This window comes from Anomaloglossus baeobatrachus, chromosome 3 (genome assembly GCF_048569485.1).
Source record: "Anomaloglossus baeobatrachus isolate aAnoBae1 chromosome 3, aAnoBae1.hap1, whole genome shotgun sequence".
NCBI lineage: Eukaryota > Metazoa > Chordata > Amphibia > Anura > Aromobatidae > Anomaloglossus > Anomaloglossus baeobatrachus.
Window position 1 is genome coordinate 46,716,132 of NC_134355.1, and position 22,354 is coordinate 46,738,485.

Here is a 22,354-nt window from a genome sequence, read left to right on the forward strand (position 1 = left end):
GAGGGATAGACAGAGGGATAGACAGAGGGATAGACAGAGGGATAGACAGAGGGATAGACAGAGGGATAGACAGAGGGATAGACAGAGGGATAGACAGAGGGATAGACAGAGGGATAGACAGAGGGATAGACAGAGGGATAGACAGAGGGATAGACAGAGGGATAGACAGAGGGATAGACAGAGGGATAGACAGAGGGATAGACAGAGGGATAGACAGAGGGATAGACAGAGGGATAGACAGAGGGATAGACAGAGGGATAGACAGAGGGATAGACAGAGGGATAGACAGAGGGATAGACAGAGGGATAGACAGAGGGATAGACAGAGGGATAGACAGAGGGATAGACAGAGGGATAGACAGAGGGATAGACAGAGGGATAGACAGAGGGATAGACAGAGGGATAGACAGAGGGATAGACAGAGGGATAGACAGAGGGATAGACAGAGGGATAGACAGAGGGATAGACAGAGGGATAGACAGAGGGATAGACAGAGGGATAGACAGAGGGATAGACAGAGGGATAGACAGAGGGATAGACAGAGGGATAGACAGAGGGATAGACAGAGGGATAGACAGAGGGATAGACAGAGGGATAGACAGAGGGATAGACAGAGGGATAGACAGAGGGATAGACAGAGGGATAGACAGAGGGATAGACAGAGGGATAGACAGAGGGATAGACAGAGGGATAGACAGAGGGATAGACAGAGGGATAGACAGAGGGATAGACAGAGGGATAGACAGAGGGATAGACAGAGGGATAGACAGAGGGATAGACAGAGGGATAGACAGAGGGATAGACAGAGGGATAGACAGAGGGATAGACAGAGGGATAGACAGAGGGATAGACAGAGGGATAGACAGAGGGATAGACAGAGGGATAGACAGAGGGATAGACAGAGGGATAGACAGAGGGATAGACAGAGGGATAGACAGAGGGATAGACAGAGGGATAGACAGAGGGATAGACAGAGGGATAGACAGAGGGATAGACAGAGGGATAGACAGAGGGATAGACAGAGGGATAGACAGAGGGATAGACAGAGGGATAGACAGAGGGATAGACAGAGGGATAGACAGAGGGATAGACAGAGGGATAGACAGAGGGATAGACAGAGGGATAGACAGAGGGATAGACAGAGGGATAGACAGAGGGATAGACAGAGGGATAGACAGAGGGATAGACAGAGGGATAGACAGAGGGATAGACAGAGGGATAGACAGAGGGATAGACAGAGGGATAGACAGAGGGATAGACAGAGGGATAGACAGAGGGATAGACAGAGGGATAGACAGAGGGATAGACAGAGGGATAGACAGAGGGATAGACAGAGGGATAGACAGAGGGATAGACAGAGGGATAGACAGAGGGATAGACAGAGGGATAGACAGAGGGATAGACAGAGGGATAGACAGAGGGATAGACAGAGGGATAGACAGAGGGATAGACAGAGGGATAGACAGAGGGATAGACAGAGGGATAGACAGAGGGATAGACAGAGGGATAGACAGAGGGATAGACAGAGGGATAGACAGAGGGATAGACAGAGGGATAGACAGAGGGATAGACAGAGGGATAGACAGAGGGATAGACAGAGGGATAGACAGAGGGATAGACAGAGGGATAGACAGAGGGATAGACAGAGGGATAGACAGAGGGATAGACAGAGGGATAGACAGAGGGATAGACAGAGGGATAGACAGAGGGATAGACAGAGGGATAGACAGAGGGATAGACAGAGGGATAGACAGAGGGATAGACAGAGGGATAGACAGAGGGATAGACAGAGGGATAGACAGAGGGATAGACAGAGGGATAGACAGAGGGATAGACAGAGGGATAGACAGAGGGATAGACAGAGGGATAGACAGAGGGATAGACAGAGGGATAGACAGAGGGATAGACAGAGGGATAGACAGAGGGATAGACAGAGGGATAGACAGAGGGATAGACAGAGGGATAGACAGAGGGATAGACAGAGGGATAGACAGAGGGATAGACAGAGGGATAGACAGAGGGATAGACAGAGGGATAGACAGAGGGATAGACAGAGGGATAGACAGAGGGATAGACAGAGGGATAGACAGAGGGATAGACAGAGGGATAGACAGAGGGATAGACAGAGGGATAGACAGAGGGATAGACAGAGGGATAGACAGAGGGATAGACAGAGGGATAGACAGAGGGATAGACAGAGGGATAGACAGAGGGATAGACAGAGGGATAGACAGAGGGATAGACAGAGGGATAGACAGAGGGATAGACAGAGGGATAGACAGAGGGATAGACAGAGGGATAGACAGAGGGATAGACAGAGGGATAGACAGAGGGATAGACAGAGGGATAGACAGAGGGATAGACAGAGGGATAGACAGAGGGATAGACAGAGGGATAGACAGAGGGATAGACAGAGGGATAGACAGAGGGATAGACAGAGGGATAGACAGAGGGATAGACAGAGGGATAGACAGAGGGATAGACAGAGGGATAGACAGAGGGATAGACAGAGGGATAGACAGAGGGATAGACAGAGGGATAGACAGAGGGATAGACAGAGGGATAGACAGAGGGATAGACAGAGGGATAGACAGAGGGATAGACAGAGGGATAGACAGAGGGATAGACAGAGGGATAGACAGAGGGATAGACAGAGGGATAGACAGAGGGATAGACAGAGGGATAGACAGAGGGATAGACAGAGGGATAGACAGAGGGATAGACAGAGGGATAGACAGAGGGATAGACAGAGGGATAGACAGAGGGATAGACAGAGGGATAGACAGAGGGATAGACAGAGGGATAGACAGAGGGATAGACAGAGGGATAGACAGAGGGATAGACAGAGGGATAGACAGAGGGATAGACAGAGGGATAGACAGAGGGATAGACAGAGGGATAGACAGAGGGATAGACAGAGGGATAGACAGAGGGATAGACAGAGGGATAGACAGAGGGATAGACAGAGGGATAGACAGAGGGATAGACAGAGGGATAGACAGAGGGATAGACAGAGGGATAGACAGAGGGATAGACAGAGGGATAGACAGAGGGATAGACAGAGGGATAGACAGAGGGATAGACAGAGGGATAGACAGAGGGATAGACAGAGGGATAGACAGAGGGATAGACAGAGGGATAGACAGAGGGATAGACAGAGGGATAGACAGAGGGATAGACAGAGGGATAGACAGAGGGATAGACAGAGGGATAGACAGAGGGATAGACAGAGGGATAGACAGAGGGATAGACAGAGGGATAGACAGAGGGATAGACAGAGGGATAGACAGAGGGATAGACAGAGGGATAGACAGAGGGATAGACAGAGGGATAGACAGAGGGATAGACAGAGGGATAGACAGAGGGATAGACAGAGGGATAGACAGAGGGATAGACAGAGGGATAGACAGAGGGATAGACAGAGGGATAGACAGAGGGATAGACAGAGGGATAGACAGAGGGATAGACAGAGGGATAGACAGAGGGATAGACAGAGGGATAGACAGAGGGATAGACAGAGGGATAGACAGAGGGATAGACAGAGGGATAGACAGAGGGATAGACAGAGGGATAGACAGAGGGATAGACAGAGGGATAGACAGAGGGATAGACAGAGGGATAGACAGAGGGATAGACAGAGGGATAGACAGAGGGATAGACAGAGGGATAGACAGAGGGATAGACAGAGGGATAGACAGAGGGATAGACAGAGGGATAGACAGAGGGATAGACAGAGGGATAGACAGAGGGATAGACAGAGGGATAGACAGAGGGATAGACAGAGGGATAGACAGAGGGATAGACAGAGGGATAGACAGAGGGATAGACAGAGGGATAGACAGAGGGATAGACAGAGGGATAGACAGAGGGATAGACAGAGGGATAGACAGAGGGATAGACAGAGGGATAGACAGAGGGATAGACAGAGGGATAGACAGAGGGATAGACAGAGGGATAGACAGAGGGATAGACAGAGGGATAGACAGAGGGATAGACAGAGGGATAGACAGAGGGATAGACAGAGGGATAGACAGAGGGATAGACAGAGGGATAGACAGAGGGATAGACAGAGGGATAGACAGAGGGATAGACAGAGGGATAGACAGAGGGATAGACAGAGGGATAGACAGAGGGATAGACAGAGGGATAGACAGAGGGATAGACAGAGGGATAGACAGAGGGATAGACAGAGGGATAGACAGAGGGATAGACAGAGGGATAGACAGAGGGATAGACAGAGGGATAGACAGAGGGATAGACAGAGGGATAGACAGAGGGATAGACAGAGGGATAGACAGAGGGATAGACAGAGGGATAGACAGAGGGATAGACAGAGGGATAGACAGAGGGATAGACAGAGGGATAGACAGAGGGATAGACAGAGGGATAGACAGAGGGATAGACAGAGGGATAGACAGAGGGATAGACAGAGGGATAGACAGAGGGATAGACAGAGGGATAGACAGAGGGATAGACAGAGGGATAGACAGAGGGATAGACAGAGGGATAGACAGAGGGATAGACAGAGGGATAGACAGAGGGATAGACAGAGGGATAGACAGAGGGATAGACAGAGGGATAGACAGAGGGATAGACAGAGGGATAGACAGAGGGATAGACAGAGGGATAGACAGAGGGATAGACAGAGGGATAGACAGAGGGATAGACAGAGGGATAGACAGAGGGATAGACAGAGGGATAGACAGAGGGATAGACAGAGGGATAGACAGAGGGATAGACAGAGGGATAGACAGAGGGATAGACAGAGGGATAGACAGAGGGATAGACAGAGGGATAGACAGAGGGATAGACAGAGGGATAGACAGAGGGATAGACAGAGGGATAGACAGAGGGATAGACAGAGGGATAGACAGAGGGATAGACAGAGGGATAGACAGAGGGATAGACAGAGGGATAGACAGAGGGATAGACAGAGGGATAGACAGAGGGATAGACAGAGGGATAGACAGAGGGATAGACAGAGGGATAGACAGAGGGATAGACAGAGGGATAGACAGAGGGATAGACAGAGGGATAGACAGAGGGATAGACAGAGGGATAGACAGAGGGATAGACAGAGGGATAGACAGAGGGATAGACAGAGGGATAGACAGAGGGATAGACAGAGGGATAGACAGAGGGATAGACAGAGGGATAGACAGAGGGATAGACAGAGGGATAGACAGAGGGATAGACAGAGGGATAGACAGAGGGATAGACAGAGGGATAGACAGAGGGATAGACAGAGGGATAGACAGAGGGATAGACAGAGGGATAGACAGAGGGATAGACAGAGGGATAGACAGAGGGATAGACAGAGGGATAGACAGAGGGATAGACAGAGGGATAGACAGAGGGATAGACAGAGGGATAGACAGAGGGATAGACAGAGGGATAGACAGAGGGATAGACAGAGGGATAGACAGAGGGATAGACAGAGGGATAGACAGAGGGATAGACAGAGGGATAGACAGAGGGATAGACAGAGGGATAGACAGAGGGATAGACAGAGGGATAGACAGAGGGATAGACAGAGGGATAGACAGAGGGATAGACAGAGGGATAGACAGAGGGATAGACAGAGGGATAGACAGAGGGATAGACAGAGGGATAGACAGAGGGATAGACAGAGGGATAGACAGAGGGATAGACAGAGGGATAGACAGAGGGATAGACAGAGGGATAGACAGAGGGATAGACAGAGGGATAGACAGAGGGATAGACAGAGGGATAGACAGAGGGATAGACAGAGGGATAGACAGAGGGATAGACAGAGGGATAGACAGAGGGATAGACAGAGGGATAGACAGAGGGATAGACAGAGGGATAGACAGAGGGATAGACAGAGGGATAGACAGAGGGATAGACAGAGGGATAGACAGAGGGATAGACAGAGGGATAGACAGAGGGATAGACAGAGGGATAGACAGAGGGATAGACAGAGGGATAGACAGAGGGATAGACAGAGGGATAGACAGAGGGATAGACAGAGGGATAGACAGAGGGATAGACAGAGGGATAGACAGAGGGATAGACAGAGGGATAGACAGAGGGATAGACAGAGGGATAGACAGAGGGATAGACAGAGGGATAGACAGAGGGATAGACAGAGGGATAGACAGAGGGATAGACAGAGGGATAGACAGAGGGATAGACAGAGGGATAGACAGAGGGATAGACAGAGGGATAGACAGAGGGATAGACAGAGGGATAGACAGAGGGATAGACAGAGGGATAGACAGAGGGATAGACAGAGGGATAGACAGAGGGATAGACAGAGGGATAGACAGAGGGATAGACAGAGGGATAGACAGAGGGATAGACAGAGGGATAGACAGAGGGATAGACAGAGGGATAGACAGAGGGATAGACAGAGGGATAGACAGAGGGATAGACAGAGGGATAGACAGAGGGATAGACAGAGGGATAGACAGAGGGATAGACAGAGGGATAGACAGAGGGATAGACAGAGGGATAGACAGAGGGATAGACAGAGGGATAGACAGAGGGATAGACAGAGGGATAGACAGAGGGATAGACAGAGGGATAGACAGAGGGATAGACAGAGGGATAGACAGAGGGATAGACAGAGGGATAGACAGAGGGATAGACAGAGGGATAGACAGAGGGATAGACAGAGGGATAGACAGAGGGATAGACAGAGGGATAGACAGAGGGATAGACAGAGGGATAGACAGAGGGATAGACAGAGGGATAGACAGAGGGATAGACAGAGGGATAGACAGAGGGATAGACAGAGGGATAGACAGAGGGATAGACAGAGGGATAGACAGAGGGATAGACAGAGGGATAGACAGAGGGATAGACAGAGGGATAGACAGAGGGATAGACAGAGGGATAGACAGAGGGATAGACAGAGGGATAGACAGAGGGATAGACAGAGGGATAGACAGAGGGATAGACAGAGGGATAGACAGAGGGATAGACAGAGGGATAGACAGAGGGATAGACAGAGGGATAGACAGAGGGATAGACAGAGGGATAGACAGAGGGATAGACAGAGGGATAGACAGAGGGATAGACAGAGGGATAGACAGAGGGATAGACAGAGGGATAGACAGAGGGATAGACAGAGGGATAGACAGAGGGATAGACAGAGGGATAGACAGAGGGATAGACAGAGGGATAGACAGAGGGATAGACAGAGGGATAGACAGAGGGATAGACAGAGGGATAGACAGAGGGATAGACAGAGGGATAGACAGAGGGATAGACAGAGGGATAGACAGAGGGATAGACAGAGGGATAGACAGAGGGATAGACAGAGGGATAGACAGAGGGATAGACAGAGGGATAGACAGAGGGATAGACAGAGGGATAGACAGAGGGATAGACAGAGGGATAGACAGAGGGATAGACAGAGGGATAGACAGAGGGATAGACAGAGGGATAGACAGAGGGATAGACAGAGGGATAGACAGAGGGATAGACAGAGGGATAGACAGAGGGATAGACAGAGGGATAGACAGAGGGATAGACAGAGGGATAGACAGAGGGATAGACAGAGGGATAGACAGAGGGATAGACAGAGGGATAGACAGAGGGATAGACAGAGGGATAGACAGAGGGATAGACAGAGGGATAGACAGAGGGATAGACAGAGGGATAGACAGAGGGATAGACAGAGGGATAGACAGAGGGATAGACAGAGGGATAGACAGAGGGATAGACAGAGGGATAGACAGAGGGATAGACAGAGGGATAGACAGAGGGATAGACAGAGGGATAGACAGAGGGATAGACAGAGGGATAGACAGAGGGATAGACAGAGGGATAGACAGAGGGATAGACAGAGGGATAGACAGAGGGATAGACAGAGGGATAGACAGAGGGATAGACAGAGGGATAGACAGAGGGATAGACAGAGGGATAGACAGAGGGATAGACAGAGGGATAGACAGAGGGATAGACAGAGGGATAGACAGAGGGATAGACAGAGGGATAGACAGAGGGATAGACAGAGGGATAGACAGAGGGATAGACAGAGGGATAGACAGAGGGATAGACAGAGGGAGACAGAGGGATAGACAGAGGGATAGACAGAGGATAGACAGAGGGATAGACAGAGGGATAGACAGAGGATAGACAGAGGGATAGACAGAGGGATAGACAGAGGGATAGACAGAGGGATAGACAGAGGGATAGACAGAGGGATAGACAGAGGGATAGACAGAGGGATAGACAGAGGGATAGACAGAGGGATAGACAGAGGGATAGACAGAGGGATAGACAGAGGGATAGACAGAGGGATAGACAGAGGGATAGACAGAGGGATAGACAGAGGGATAGACAGAGGGATAGACAGAGGGATAGACAGAGGGATAGACAGAGGGATAGACAGAGGGATAGACAGAGGGATAGACAGAGGGATAGACAGAGGGATAGACAGAGGGATAGACAGAGGGATAGACAGAGGGATAGACAGAGGGATAGACAGAGGGATAGACAGAGGGATAGACAGAGGGATAGACAGAGGGATAGACAGAGGGATAGACAGAGGGATAGACAGAGGGATAGACAGAGGGATAGACAGAGGGATAGACAGAGGGATAGACAGAGGGATAGACAGAGGGATAGACAGAGGGATAGACAGAGGGATAGACAGAGGGATAGACAGAGGGATAGACAGAGGGATAGACAGAGGGATAGACAGAGGGATAGACAGAGGGATAGACAGAGGGATAGACAGAGGGATAGACAGAGGGATAGACAGAGGGATAGACAGAGGGATAGACAGAGGGATAGACAGAGGGATAGACAGAGGGATAGACAGAGGGATAGACAGAGGGATAGACAGAGGGATAGACAGAGGGATAGACAGAGGGATAGACAGAGGGATAGACAGAGGGATAGACAGAGGGATAGACAGAGGGATAGACAGAGGGATAGACAGAGGGATAGACAGAGGGATAGACAGAGGGATAGACAGAGGGATAGACAGAGGGATAGACAGAGGGATAGACAGAGGGATAGACAGAGGGATAGACAGAGGGATAGACAGAGGGATAGACAGAGGGATAGACAGAGGGATAGACAGAGGGATAGACAGAGGGATAGACAGAGGGATAGACAGAGGGATAGACAGAGGGATAGACAGAGGGATAGACAGAGGGATAGACAGAGGGATAGACAGAGGGATAGACAGAGAGGGATAGACAGAGGGATAGACAGAGGGATAGACAGAGGGATAGACAGAGGGATAGACAGAGGGATAGACAGAGGGATAGACAGAGGGATAGACAGAGGGATAGACAGAGGGATAGACAGAGGGATAGACAGAGGGATAGACAGAGGGATAGACAGAGGGATAGACAGAGGGATAGACAGAGGGATAGACAGAGGGATAGACAGAGGGATAGACAGAGGGATAGACAGAGGGATAGACAGAGGGATAGACAGAGGGATAGACAGAGGGATAGACAGAGGGATAGACAGAGGGATAGACAGAGGGATAGACAGAGGGATAGACAGAGGGATAGACAGAGGGATAGACAGAGGGATAGACAGAGGGATAGACAGAGGGATAGACAGAGGGATAGACAGAGGGATAGACAGAGGGATAGACAGAGGGATAGACAGAGGGATAGACAGAGGGATAGACAGAGGGATAGACAGAGGGATAGACAGAGGGATAGACAGAGGGATAGACAGAGGGATAGACAGAGGGATAGACAGAGGGATAGACAGAGGGATAGACAGAGGGATAGACAGAGGGATAGACAGAGGGATAGACAGAGGGATAGACAGAGGGATAGACAGAGGGATAGACAGAGGGATAGACAGAGGGATAGACAGAGGGATAGACAGAGGGATAGACAGAGGGATAGACAGAGGGATAGACAGAGGGATAGACAGAGGGATAGACAGAGGGATAGACAGAGGGATAGACAGAGGGATAGACAGAGGGATAGACAGAGGGATAGACAGAGGGATAGACAGAGGGATAGACAGAGGGATAGACAGAGGGATAGACAGAGGGATAGACAGAGGGATAGACAGAGGGATAGACAGAGGGATAGACAGAGGGATAGACAGAGGGATAGACAGAGGGATAGACAGAGGGATAGACAGAGGGATAGACAGAGGGATAGACAGAGGGATAGACAGAGGGATAGACAGAGGGATAGACAGAGGGATAGACAGAGGGATAGACAGAGGGATAGACAGAGGGATAGACAGAGGGATAGACAGAGGGATAGACAGAGGGATAGACAGAGGGATAGACAGAGGGATAGACAGAGGGATAGACAGAGGGATAGACAGAGGGATAGACAGAGGGATAGACAGAGGGATAGACAGAGGGATAGACAGAGGGATAGACAGAGGGATAGACAGAGGGATAGACAGAGGGATAGACAGAGGGATAGACAGAGGGATAGACAGAGGGATAGACAGAGGGATAGACAGAGGGATAGACAGAGGGATAGACAGAGGGATAGACAGAGGGATAGACAGAGGGATAGACAGAGGGATAGACAGAGGGATAGACAGAGGGATAGACAGAGGGATAGACAGAGGGATAGACAGAGGGATAGACAGAGGGATAGACAGAGGGATAGACAGAGGGATAGACAGAGGGATAGACAGAGGGATAGACAGAGGGATAGACAGAGGGATAGACAGAGGGATAGACAGAGGGATAGACAGAGGGATAGACAGAGGGATAGACAGAGGGATAGACAGAGGGATAGACAGAGGGATAGACAGAGGGATAGACAGAGGGATAGACAGAGGGATAGACAGAGGGATAGACAGAGGGATAGACAGAGGGATAGACAGAGGGATAGACAGAGGGATAGACAGAGGGATAGACAGAGGGATAGACAGAGGGATAGACAGAGGGATAGACAGAGGGATAGACAGAGGGATAGACAGAGGGATAGACAGAGGGATAGACAGAGGGATAGACAGAGGGATAGACAGAGGGATAGACAGAGGGATAGACAGAGGGATAGACAGAGGGATAGACAGAGGGATAGACAGAGGGATAGACAGAGGGATAGACAGAGGGATAGACAGAGGGATAGACAGAGGGATAGACAGAGGGATAGACAGAGGGATAGACAGAGGGATAGACAGAGGGATAGACAGAGGGATAGACAGAGGGATAGACAGAGGGATAGACAGAGGGATAGACAGAGGGATAGACAGAGGGATAGACAGAGGGATAGACAGAGGGATAGACAGAGGGATAGACAGAGGGATAGACAGAGGGATAGACAGAGGGATAGACAGAGGGATAGACAGAGGGATAGACAGAGGGATAGACAGAGGGATAGACAGAGGGATAGACAGAGGGATAGACAGAGGGATAGACAGAGGGATAGACAGAGGGATAGACAGAGGGATAGACAGAGGGATAGACAGAGGGATAGACAGAGGGATAGACAGAGGGATAGACAGAGGGATAGACAGAGGGATAGACAGAGGGATAGACAGAGGGATAGACAGAGGGATAGACAGAGGGATAGACAGAGGGATAGACAGAGGGATAGACAGAGGGATAGACAGAGGGATAGACAGAGGGATAGACAGAGGGATAGACAGAGGGATAGACAGAGGGATAGACAGAGGGATAGACAGAGGGATAGACAGAGGGATAGACAGAGGGATAGACAGAGGGATAGACAGAGGGATAGACAGAGGGATAGACAGAGGGATAGACAGAGGGATAGACAGAGGGATAGACAGAGGGATAGACAGAGGGATAGACAGAGGGATAGACAGAGGGATAGACAGAGGGATAGACAGAGGGATAGACAGAGGGATAGACAGAGGGATAGACAGAGGGATAGACAGAGGGATAGACAGAGGGATAGACAGAGGGATAGACAGAGGGATAGACAGAGGGATAGACAGAGGGATAGACAGAGGGATAGACAGAGGGATAGACAGAGGGATAGACAGAGGGATAGACAGAGGGATAGACAGAGGGATAGACAGAGGGATAGACAGAGGGATAGACAGAGGGATAGACAGAGGGATAGACAGAGGGATAGACAGAGGGATAGACAGAGGGATAGACAGAGGGATAGACAGAGGGATAGACAGAGGGATAGACAGAGGGATAGACAGAGGGATAGACAGAGGGATAGACAGAGGGATAGACAGAGGGATAGACAGAGGGATAGACAGAGGGATAGACAGAGGGATAGACAGAGGGATAGACAGAGGGATAGACAGAGGGATAGACAGAGGGATAGACAGAGGGATAGACAGAGGGATAGACAGAGGGATAGACAGAGGGATAGACAGAGGGATAGACAGAGGGATAGACAGAGGGATAGACAGAGGGATAGACAGAGGGATAGACAGAGGGATAGACAGAGGGATAGACAGAGGGATAGACAGAGGGATAGACAGAGGGATAGACAGAGGGATAGACAGAGGATAGACAGAGGGATAGACAGAGGGATAGACAGAGGGATAGACAGAGGGATAGACAGAGGGATAGACAGAGGGATAGACAGAGGGATAGACAGAGGGATAGACAGAGGGATAGACAGAGGGATAGACAGAGGGATAGACAGAGGGATAGACAGAGGGATAGACAGAGGGATAGACAGAGGGATAGACAGAGGGATAGACAGAGGGATAGACAGAGGGATAGACAGAGGGATAGACAGAGGGATAGACAGAGGGATAGACAGAGGGATAGACAGAGGGATAGACAGAGGGATAGACAGAGGGATAGACAGAGGGATAGACAGAGGGATAGACAGAGGGATAGACAGAGGGATAGACAGAGGGATAGACAGAGGGATAGACAGAGGGATAGACAGAGGGATAGACAGAGGGATAGACAGAGGGATAGACAGAGGGATAGACAGAGGGATAGACAGAGGGATAGACAGAGGGATAGACAGAGGGATAGACAGAGGGATAGACAGAGGGATAGACAGAGGGATAGACAGAGGGATAGACAGAGGGATAGACAGAGGGATAGACAGAGGGATAGACAGAGGGATAGACAGAGGGATAGACAGAGGGATAGACAGAGGGATAGACAGAGGGATAGACAGAGGGATAGACAGAGGGATAGACAGAGGGATAGACAGAGGGATAGACAGAGGGATAGACAGAGGGATAGACAGAGGGATAGACAGAGGGATAGACAGAGGGATAGACAGAGGGATAGACAGAGGGATAGACAGAGGGATAGACAGAGGGATAGACAGAGGGATAGACAGAGGGATAGACAGAGGGATAGACAGAGGGATAGACAGAGGGATAGACAGAGGGATAGACAGAGGGATAGACAGAGGGATAGACAGAGGGATAGACAGAGGGATAGACAGAGGGATAGACAGAGGGATAGACAGAGGGATAGACAGAGGGATAGACAGAGGGATAGACAGAGGGATAGACAGAGGGATAGACAGAGGGATAGACAGAGGGATAGACAGAGGGATAGACAGAGGGATAGACAGAGGGATAGACAGAGGGATAGACAGAGGGATAGACAGAGGGATAGACAGAGGGATAGACAGAGGGATAGACAGAGGGATAGACAGAGGGATAGACAGAGGGATAGACAGAGGGATAGACAGAGGGATAGACAGAGGGATAGACAGAGGGATAGACAGAGGGATAGACAGAGGGATAGACAGAGGGATAGACAGAGGGATAGACAGAGGGATAGACAGAGGGATAGACAGAGGGATAGACAGAGGGATAGACAGAGGGATAGACAGAGGGATAGACAGAGGGATAGACAGAGGGATAGACAGAGGGATAGACAGAGGGATAGACAGAGGGATAGACAGAGGGATAGACAGAGGGATAGACAGAGGGATAGACAGAGGGATAGACAGAGGGATAGACAGAGGGATAGACAGAGGGATAGACAGAGGGATAGACAGAGGGATAGACAGAGGGATAGACAGAGGGATAGACAGAGGGATAGACAGAGGGATAGACAGAGGGATAGACAGAGGGATAGACAGAGGGATAGACAGAGGGATAGACAGAGGGATAGACAGAGGGATAGACAGAGGGATAGACAGAGGGATAGACAGAGGGATAGACAGAGGGATAGACAGAGGGATAGACAGAGGGATAGACAGAGGGATAGACAGAGGGATAGACAGAGGGATAGACAGAGGGATAGACAGAGGGATAGACAGAGGGATAGACAGAGGGATAGACAGAGGGATAGACAGAGGGATAGACAGAGGGATAGACAGAGGGATAGACAGAGGGATAGACAGAGGGATAGACAGAGGGATAGACAGAGGGATAGACAGAGGGATAGACAGAGGGATAGACAGAGGGATAGACAGAGGGATAGACAGAGGGATAGACAGAGGGATAGACAGAGGGATAGACAGAGGGATAGACAGAGGGATAGACAGAGGGATAGACAGAGGGATAGACAGAGGGATAGACAGAGGGATAGACAGAGGGATAGACAGAGGGATAGACAGAGGGATAGACAGAGGGATAGACAGAGGGATAGACAGAGGGATAGACAGAGGGATAGACAGAGGGATAGACAGAGGGATAGACAGAGGGATAGACAGAGGGATAGACAGAGGGATAGACAGAGGGATAGACAGAGGGATAGACAGAGGGATAGACAGAGGGATAGACAGAGGGATAGACAGAGGGATAGACAGAGGGATAGACAGAGGGATAGACAGAGGGATAGACAGAGGGATAGACAGAGGGATAGACAGAGGGATAGACAGAGGGATAGACAGAGGGATAGACAGAGGGATAGACAGAGGGATAGACAGAGGGATAGACAGAGGGATAGACAGAGGGATAGACAGAGGGATAGACAGAGGGATAGACAGAGGGATAGACAGAGGGATAGACAGAGGGATAGACAGAGGGATAGACAGAGGGATAGACAGAGGGATAGACAGAGGGATAGACAGAGGGATAGACAGAGGGATAGACAGAGGGATAGACAGAGGGATAGACAGAGGGATAGACAGAGGGATAGACAGAGGGATAGACAGAGGGATAGACAGAGGGATAGACAGAGGGATAGACAGAGGGATAGACAGAGGGATAGACAGAGGGATAGACAGAGGGATAGACAGAGGGATAGACAGAGGGATAGACAGAGGGATAGACAGAGGGATAGACAGAGGGATAGACAGAGGGATAGACAGAGGGATAGACAGAGGGATAGACAGAGGGATAGACAGAGGGATAGACAGAGGGATAGACAGAGGGATAGACAGAGGGATAGACAGAGGGATAGACAGAGGGATAGACAGAGGGATAGACAGAGGGATAGACAGAGGGATAGACAGAGGGATAGACAGAGGGATAGACAGAGGGATAGACAGAGGGATAGACAGAGGGATAGACAGAGGGATAGACAGAGGGATAGACAGAGGGATAGACAGAGGGATAGACAGAGGGATAGACAGAGGGATAGACAGAGGGATAGACAGAGGGATAGACAGAGGGATAGACAGAGGGATAGACAGAGGGATAGACAGAGGGATAGACAGAGGGATAGACAGAGGGATAGACAGAGGGATAGACAGAGGGATAGACAGAGGGATAGACAGAGGGATAGACAGAGGGATAGACAGAGGGATAGACAGAGGGATAGACAGAGGGATAGACAGAGGGATAGACAGAGGGATAGACAGAGGGATAGACAGAGGGATAGACAGAGGGATAGACAGAGGGATAGACAGAGGGATAGACAGAGGGATAGACAGAGGGATAGACAGAGGGATAGACAGAGGGATAGACAGAGGGATAGACAGAGGGATAGACAGAGGGATAGACAGAGGGATAGACAGAGGGATAGACAGAGGGATAGACAGAGGGATAGACAGAGGGATAGACAGAGGGATAGACAGAGGGATAGACAGAGGGATAGACAGAGGGATAGACAGAGGGATAGACAGAGGGATAGACAGAGGGATAGACAGAGGGATAGACAGAGGGATAGACAGAGGGATAGACAGAGGGATAGACAGAGGGATAGACAGAGGGATAGACAGAGGGATAGACAGAGGGATAGACAGAGGGATAGACAGAGGGATAGACAGAGGGATAGACAGAGGGATAGACAGAGGGATAGACAGAGGGATAGACAGAGGGATAGACAGAGGGATAGACAGAGGGATAGACAGAGGGATAGACAGAGGGATAGACAGAGGGATAGACAGAGGGATAGACAGAGGGATAGACAGAGGGATAGACAGAGGGATAGACAGAGGGATAGACAGAGGGATAGACAGAGGGATAGACAGAGGGATAGACAGAGGGATAGACAGAGGGATAGACAGAGGGATAGACAGAGGGATAGACAGAGGGATAGACAGAGGGATAGACAGAGGGATAGACAGAGGGATAGACAGAGGGATAGACAGAGGGATAGACAGAGGGATAGACAGAGGGATAGACAGAGGGATAGACAGAGGGATAGACAGAGGGATAGACAGAGGGATAGACAGAGGGATAGACAGAGGGATAGACAGAGGGATAGACAGAGGGATAGACAGAGGGATAGACAGAGGGATAGACAGAGGGATAGACAGAGGGATAGACAGAGGGATAGACAGAGGGATAGACAGAGGGATAGACAGAGGGATAGACAGAGGGATAGACAGAGGGATAGACAGAGGGATAGACAGAGGGATAGACAGAGGGATAGACAGAGGGATAGACAGAGGGATAGACAGAGGGATAGACAGAGGGATAGACAGAGGGATAGACAGAGGGATAGACAGAGGGATAGACAGAGGGATAGACAGAGGGATAGACAGAGGGATAGACAGAGGGATAGACAGAGGGATAGACAGAGGGATAGACAGAGGGATAGACAGAGGGATAGACAGAGGGATAGACAGAGGGATAGACAGAGGGATAGACAGAGGGATAGACAGAGGGATAGACAGAGGGATAGACAGAGGGATAGACAGAGGGATAGACAGAGGGATAGACAGAGGGATAGACAGAGGGATAGACAGAGGGATAGACAGAGGGATAGACAGAGGGATAGACAGAGGGATAGACAGAGGGATAGACAGAGGGATAGACAGAGGGATAGACAGAGGGATAGACAGAGGGATAGACAGAGGGATAGACAGAGGGATAGACAGAGGGATAGACAGAGGGATAGACAGAGGGATAGACAGAGGGATAGACAGAGGGATAGACAGAGGGATAGACAGAGGGATAGACAGAGGGATAGACAGAGGGATAGACAGAGGGATAGACAGAGGGATAGACAGAGGGATAGACAGAGGGATAGACAGAGGGATAGACAGAGGGATAGACAGAGGGATAGACAGAGGGATAGACAGAGGGATAGACAGAGGGATAGACAGAGGGATAGACAGAGGGATAGACAGAGGGATAGACAGAGGGATAGACAGAGGGATAGACAGAGGGATAGACAGAGGGATAGACAGAGGGATAGACAGAGGGATAGACAGAGGGATAGACAGAGGGATAGACAGAGGGATAGACAGAGGGATAGACAGAGGGATAGACAGAGGGATAGACAGAGGGATAGACAGAGGGATAGACAGAGGGATAGACAGAGGGATAGACAGAGGGATAGACAGAGGGATAGACAGAGGGATAGACAGAGGGATAGACAGAGGGATAGACAGAGGGATAGACAGAGGGATAGACAGAGGGATAGACAGAGGGATAGACAGAGGGATAGACAGAGGGATAGACAGAGGGATAGACAGAGGGATAGACAGAGGGATAGACAGAGGGATAGACAGAGGGATAGACAGAGGGATAGACAGAGGGATAGACAGAGGGATAGACAGAGGGATAGACAGAGGGATAGACAGAGGGATAGACAGAGGGATAGACAGAGGGATAGACAGAGGGATAGACAGAGGGATAGACAGAGGGATAGACAGAGGGATAGACAGAGGGATAGACAGAGGGATAGACAGAGGGATAGACAGAGGGATAGACAGAGTCCCTGTGAGCACACTCTGCATTTCTCACGGTCGGCAGTGAGTTCACATTACCGGCCGTGGGAAATGCCCTGTGGTTACCTCTGCTGTCTCGCTGCGAGGCTGCATTCAGCAGTGTCTGTGTCAGTCGCAGCTGGATGCAAGCCTCGCAGGACGCCAGAGCTGTGGATTACGCCGGAGCTTTGTTTCGTTAGGGGTTAATAAAAGGGTGAACGAGGCTTGTTTGTCTTTTATTTAAAATAAAGGATTTTTCTGTGTGTTTTTTCACTTTACTTGCGGGTTGATCATGTCAGCTGTCACATAGACGCTGCCATGATCAAGCCTGGAGTTAATGGCGGTGATCCACCACCATTACCTCCTTGTATTACCCTGACTGCCACTGCTACACGGCTGCAGGAAGAGCCGGGGACACTCCGGTAGTGCCGCATAATGCATGCGACAGTCCCGGGGCAGCTGCGGCTGATATTCTCGGCTGCTGGAGGGGGAGTGAGGCGGGGGACATTAACCCTGCCCCTCTCCCTCCCCAGCCTGAGAATACCGGGCCGCTGCTGTGTGTTTACCTCGGCTGGACGGTAAATATGCAGCGGAGCCCACGTGTTTTTTTTTCTATATTTCCGTTTGATTTCTATGTGTGTTCTATGTGTCTGTGTGTGTATTCTATATGTCTGTGATGTCTGTGTGTGTGTGTTTACTCTCTGCTCCGCTTCCTGTAATGACATCACTTCCCTGCAAAACTGCAGGCAAGCGATGTACATTACCGGAGGTACACCGCGAAATACCGCAGGGAATAACGCAGGAAAACGCAGTGAACCGCACAGTATTTGCTGCCTGCGTTATTCCCTGCGGGATTTCACGATTACATTGGAGTCAATGGAGTGAAATCCCGCAGCGATGTGCGGAAAAGAATTGACATGCAATTGTTTTTGCTGCGGGAATCCCGCAGCAAAACATGCAGCTGTCAAAATCCGCCTAGTGCGCACAGGATTTTTTTCCCCATAGATTTTGCTGGTGATTCACTGCAGAGATGTTATGAAAATTTTCTGCAGCGAAACATGCAGCAAATCCGCGGCAAAATCCGGTAAGTGCGCACAGGGCCTAATAGTCCGGATCCGCGCGGTTACAAAAGTATCCAGACGTGGAGATCTCAGGGAACTCCGGTTAATGATCCAGCAACTTGGGATATAAAAAAAACAAATAAAGAATAAAGCAAGTGTGCTATACTTACCAAATCTCCGACACGGTTGTAACTGCTTCCATGCCGCTAACTTTTCTTCCGGGGCCCCTTTGTAGCCCCATACATATTCACTGCTTTCCCAGTCAGTCCCGGCATCTGTGATTGGTTGCAGTCAAACGCGCCCCCAGCCTGTGTGACAGCATCTGACTGTTTGCAATCACAAACCCTGTCTGGGAGTTTATATTGTGGCATAAAAATAAATTGGTGTATGTAGGGTACCACCATGTTATGACATCCAGCACAGAAAGCATACCGCTACAGGCTGCAGCCCAAAGCCGTGCACTTATCTCGACTGTGTATCAAAATAGGAGGGACCGCATGCATGCTGCTTTTTTTATTTGAACTATTTAAATAAATAATTTTAAAAAAAAACTGTGTGCATCCCCCCCACCACTCAAAATTTTGATACCCAGCCATGATAAAGCCCAACAGCTGGGGGCTGGAATTCTCAGACTGGGGAGAGCCATGCTTATTAGACCCCCCAGCCTAAAAATAGCAGCCTGCAGCCCAGGGCTGTGGAGTCGGAGTCGGAGTCGTGGAGTCGGAGTCGGAGCTCATTTTGGTGGAGTCGGAGTCGGAGTTGGAGTCGGTATAAAATGCACCGACTCCGACTCCTAAAATATATAATAAATTGGGGACAGTAGTGCAATGCAGAATGTGCTGAATATTTTACTAAATAATAACATTTAGTATAATGCTTATATTTAAGTGAAAAATTTATTGTAGTATAATGTGAACATCAGACATTTAATTGTTTTTATGATACAATAATCAAGATATTTGGATAGAACATAAAATATTTATTGGATACAACTTTAGAACACAAAAAACTAATAAATTGTAAATATGTAATATTATATATATATACACAGTGTATACACACACACAAGATATATATGTAATCTACTGTATATTACATAGTGTATTACATATTTACAATTTATTACAGTTTTTTGTGTTCTAAAGTTGTATCCAATAAATATATTTTATGTTCTATCCAAATATCTTGATTATTGTATCATAAAAATTATTAAATGTCTAATGTTCACATACACATATTCATGTACTACAATAAATTTTTCACCTAACTATAAGCAATATATGTAGGAGTCGGAGTCGGAGCCGGAGTCGGAGTCGGTGCAAGAGAATTTGAGGAGTCGGAGTCGGAGTCGAAGGTTTGGCTTACCGACTCCACAGCCCTGCTGCAGCCGCCCAGTATTGTCGAATCTATTAGACAAGTACAGTGGATGAGATTTATAGAGATACCATGCTCAATGTGCTTCTTTTGTCTGCAGTGTAAACTGACAACTGCCTCAGCTTTCTGAGCCAATTTATGCTGCAGAGACGCCAGTGTTCTTTATAGGGAAAATAGAGCGGAATGAACCCTTTTCATGGGCACGGGCACCTGTGGTCTCCTTCCTGCGGAGAGCACATATGTCTGCAGGAGAAGACACGCTGTGTCCAGGACTCAGCGTGTTTGGATTGTGTGCACATACCCATATAGCTCCTAAAAAAAATAAAGTAGCACTATTCAAAACTACTGTAGCGAATGGGTGCAAGCCACCGCATCTCCATGTTGAGCAAAAAATTACATTACTCTTACGCCTGGAGAGTGTGTGTGTGTGTCATTATATATCTGTGCGTGTGTATATTATATATTGAGCACCATTGATGCAATGGTGGCGTACATGATAAGTGGTTACAATTACATACAAACAGATCTAAAATATAGTAAAACCAGCAATGAGAAGACTGGGGCAGAAAGGAGAGGGCTCAGTCTACAGGGTATGTGTGAGCGAGTGTGTATGTATGTATATATATATATATATATATATATATATATATATATATATATCATATTTATTACACAAATACACGCACGGTATAATGTGCAACTATATGCACACATACCATATACACTGTGTCAAACACACACATATACATACACTATTGTACACGCATAACACTATTATATAACACACACACATATATATATATATATATATACACACACTATATTACATGTATACACAGTATATTATATACACACATATACACACTATATTACACATATACACCGTGTGTTATGTACACACACTATTACACAGTGTTATATATACACACACACAGTGTTATATATACACACACTATTACACATAGACAGTGTTATATATACACACACACTATTACACGTATGCACAGTGTATTACACAGGAGCCCGCATACAACATTCTGTGCTCTGCCTCTATCAGCCGAGCCTGACAAGTCGCCTCTGAGGCTCCAGATGTGGTAAAAACTACAACTTCCAGCATTCCCCGTCAGGCAGTGAGTCTGCAGGCATGCTGGGAATTGTAGTTTTCCAACAGCTGGCGCTGGGAATGTGCAGCGTCACTGCTGTCGCCGGGGCGTCCATGTCAGGAGCGGCTGTGGGGCAGACAGCTGGTCACATACCAGGGCCACGTCCCGGGCCGAGCAGGCCATCAGCTCGCTCTCTGTGCCCAGCTCCTCGGGCTCCTGCATCGGAGTAGCCATCTTCGCTCGGCAGGAGACTGCACCGGAACCGGAAATCCGTCACGGGGTGTGGGCGGGGCAGAGTTATTCCTAGAGCGGCGGAGTCAGGATAGAGCCGCTCCAGCCTCCTGGAGGACTACAAGTCTCAGCCTGAGGACAAGCAGTGGTAGTCCAGGAGTAGCCGTGTAATAAGAAGTACTATATCAGTGAGGGGTTGTGGTACCTTGTCTGATAAGAGTGTGATACATAGTACAAGTCCTGTAATTCGGCATCACTGGGGTCTGAGGTGCCGGATTATCAAATATTCTGGAGTGTAGAGAACATTTAGAGTATGTTCACACGCTCCGTCTTTGTGGTGACCAAAGATGCAGCCTGTGGTCACAAAAACGTATCCAGTAAATGCGTACGTTTTTGACAATGCGTTGTTTTTTTTATTCAATGGGTGAAAAATAGTGATGGGCACACCCGGACTGGAAAGACTGACCCCAAGGGTTCAAAGGTACCAGAGTGCCAAGCCCGTCACTTGGGTAATACCCAAACCATGATAAAGCCCAACAGCTGGGGGCTGGTATTCTCAGGCTGGGGAGACCCAAGCTTATTGCTTCCCCCCCAGTTTACAAATAACAGCGTCCAGCTACCCAGGATTGCCACATCCATTAGATGTGACAATC

General features: G+C 48.9%; 1 protein-coding gene across 2 annotated transcripts in view; it reads right to left on the reverse strand.

The window, feature by feature from the left end:
* The window catches only part of UBR2 (ubiquitin protein ligase E3 component n-recognin 2), a 394,151-nt gene extending 372,415 nt beyond the window's left edge, over nt 1–21,736 (reverse strand). For both annotated transcript variants that reach the window (XM_075339174.1, XM_075339175.1), the window contains exon 1: nt 21,624–21,736. In XM_075339174.1, the coding sequence (XP_075195289.1) occupies nt 21,624–21,704 (81 nt within the window). In that variant the 5' untranslated portion in view covers nt 21,705–21,736. The remainder of the gene's footprint in view (nt 1–21,623) is intronic.
* Between the last annotated feature and the right edge of the window lie 618 nt (nt 21,737–22,354).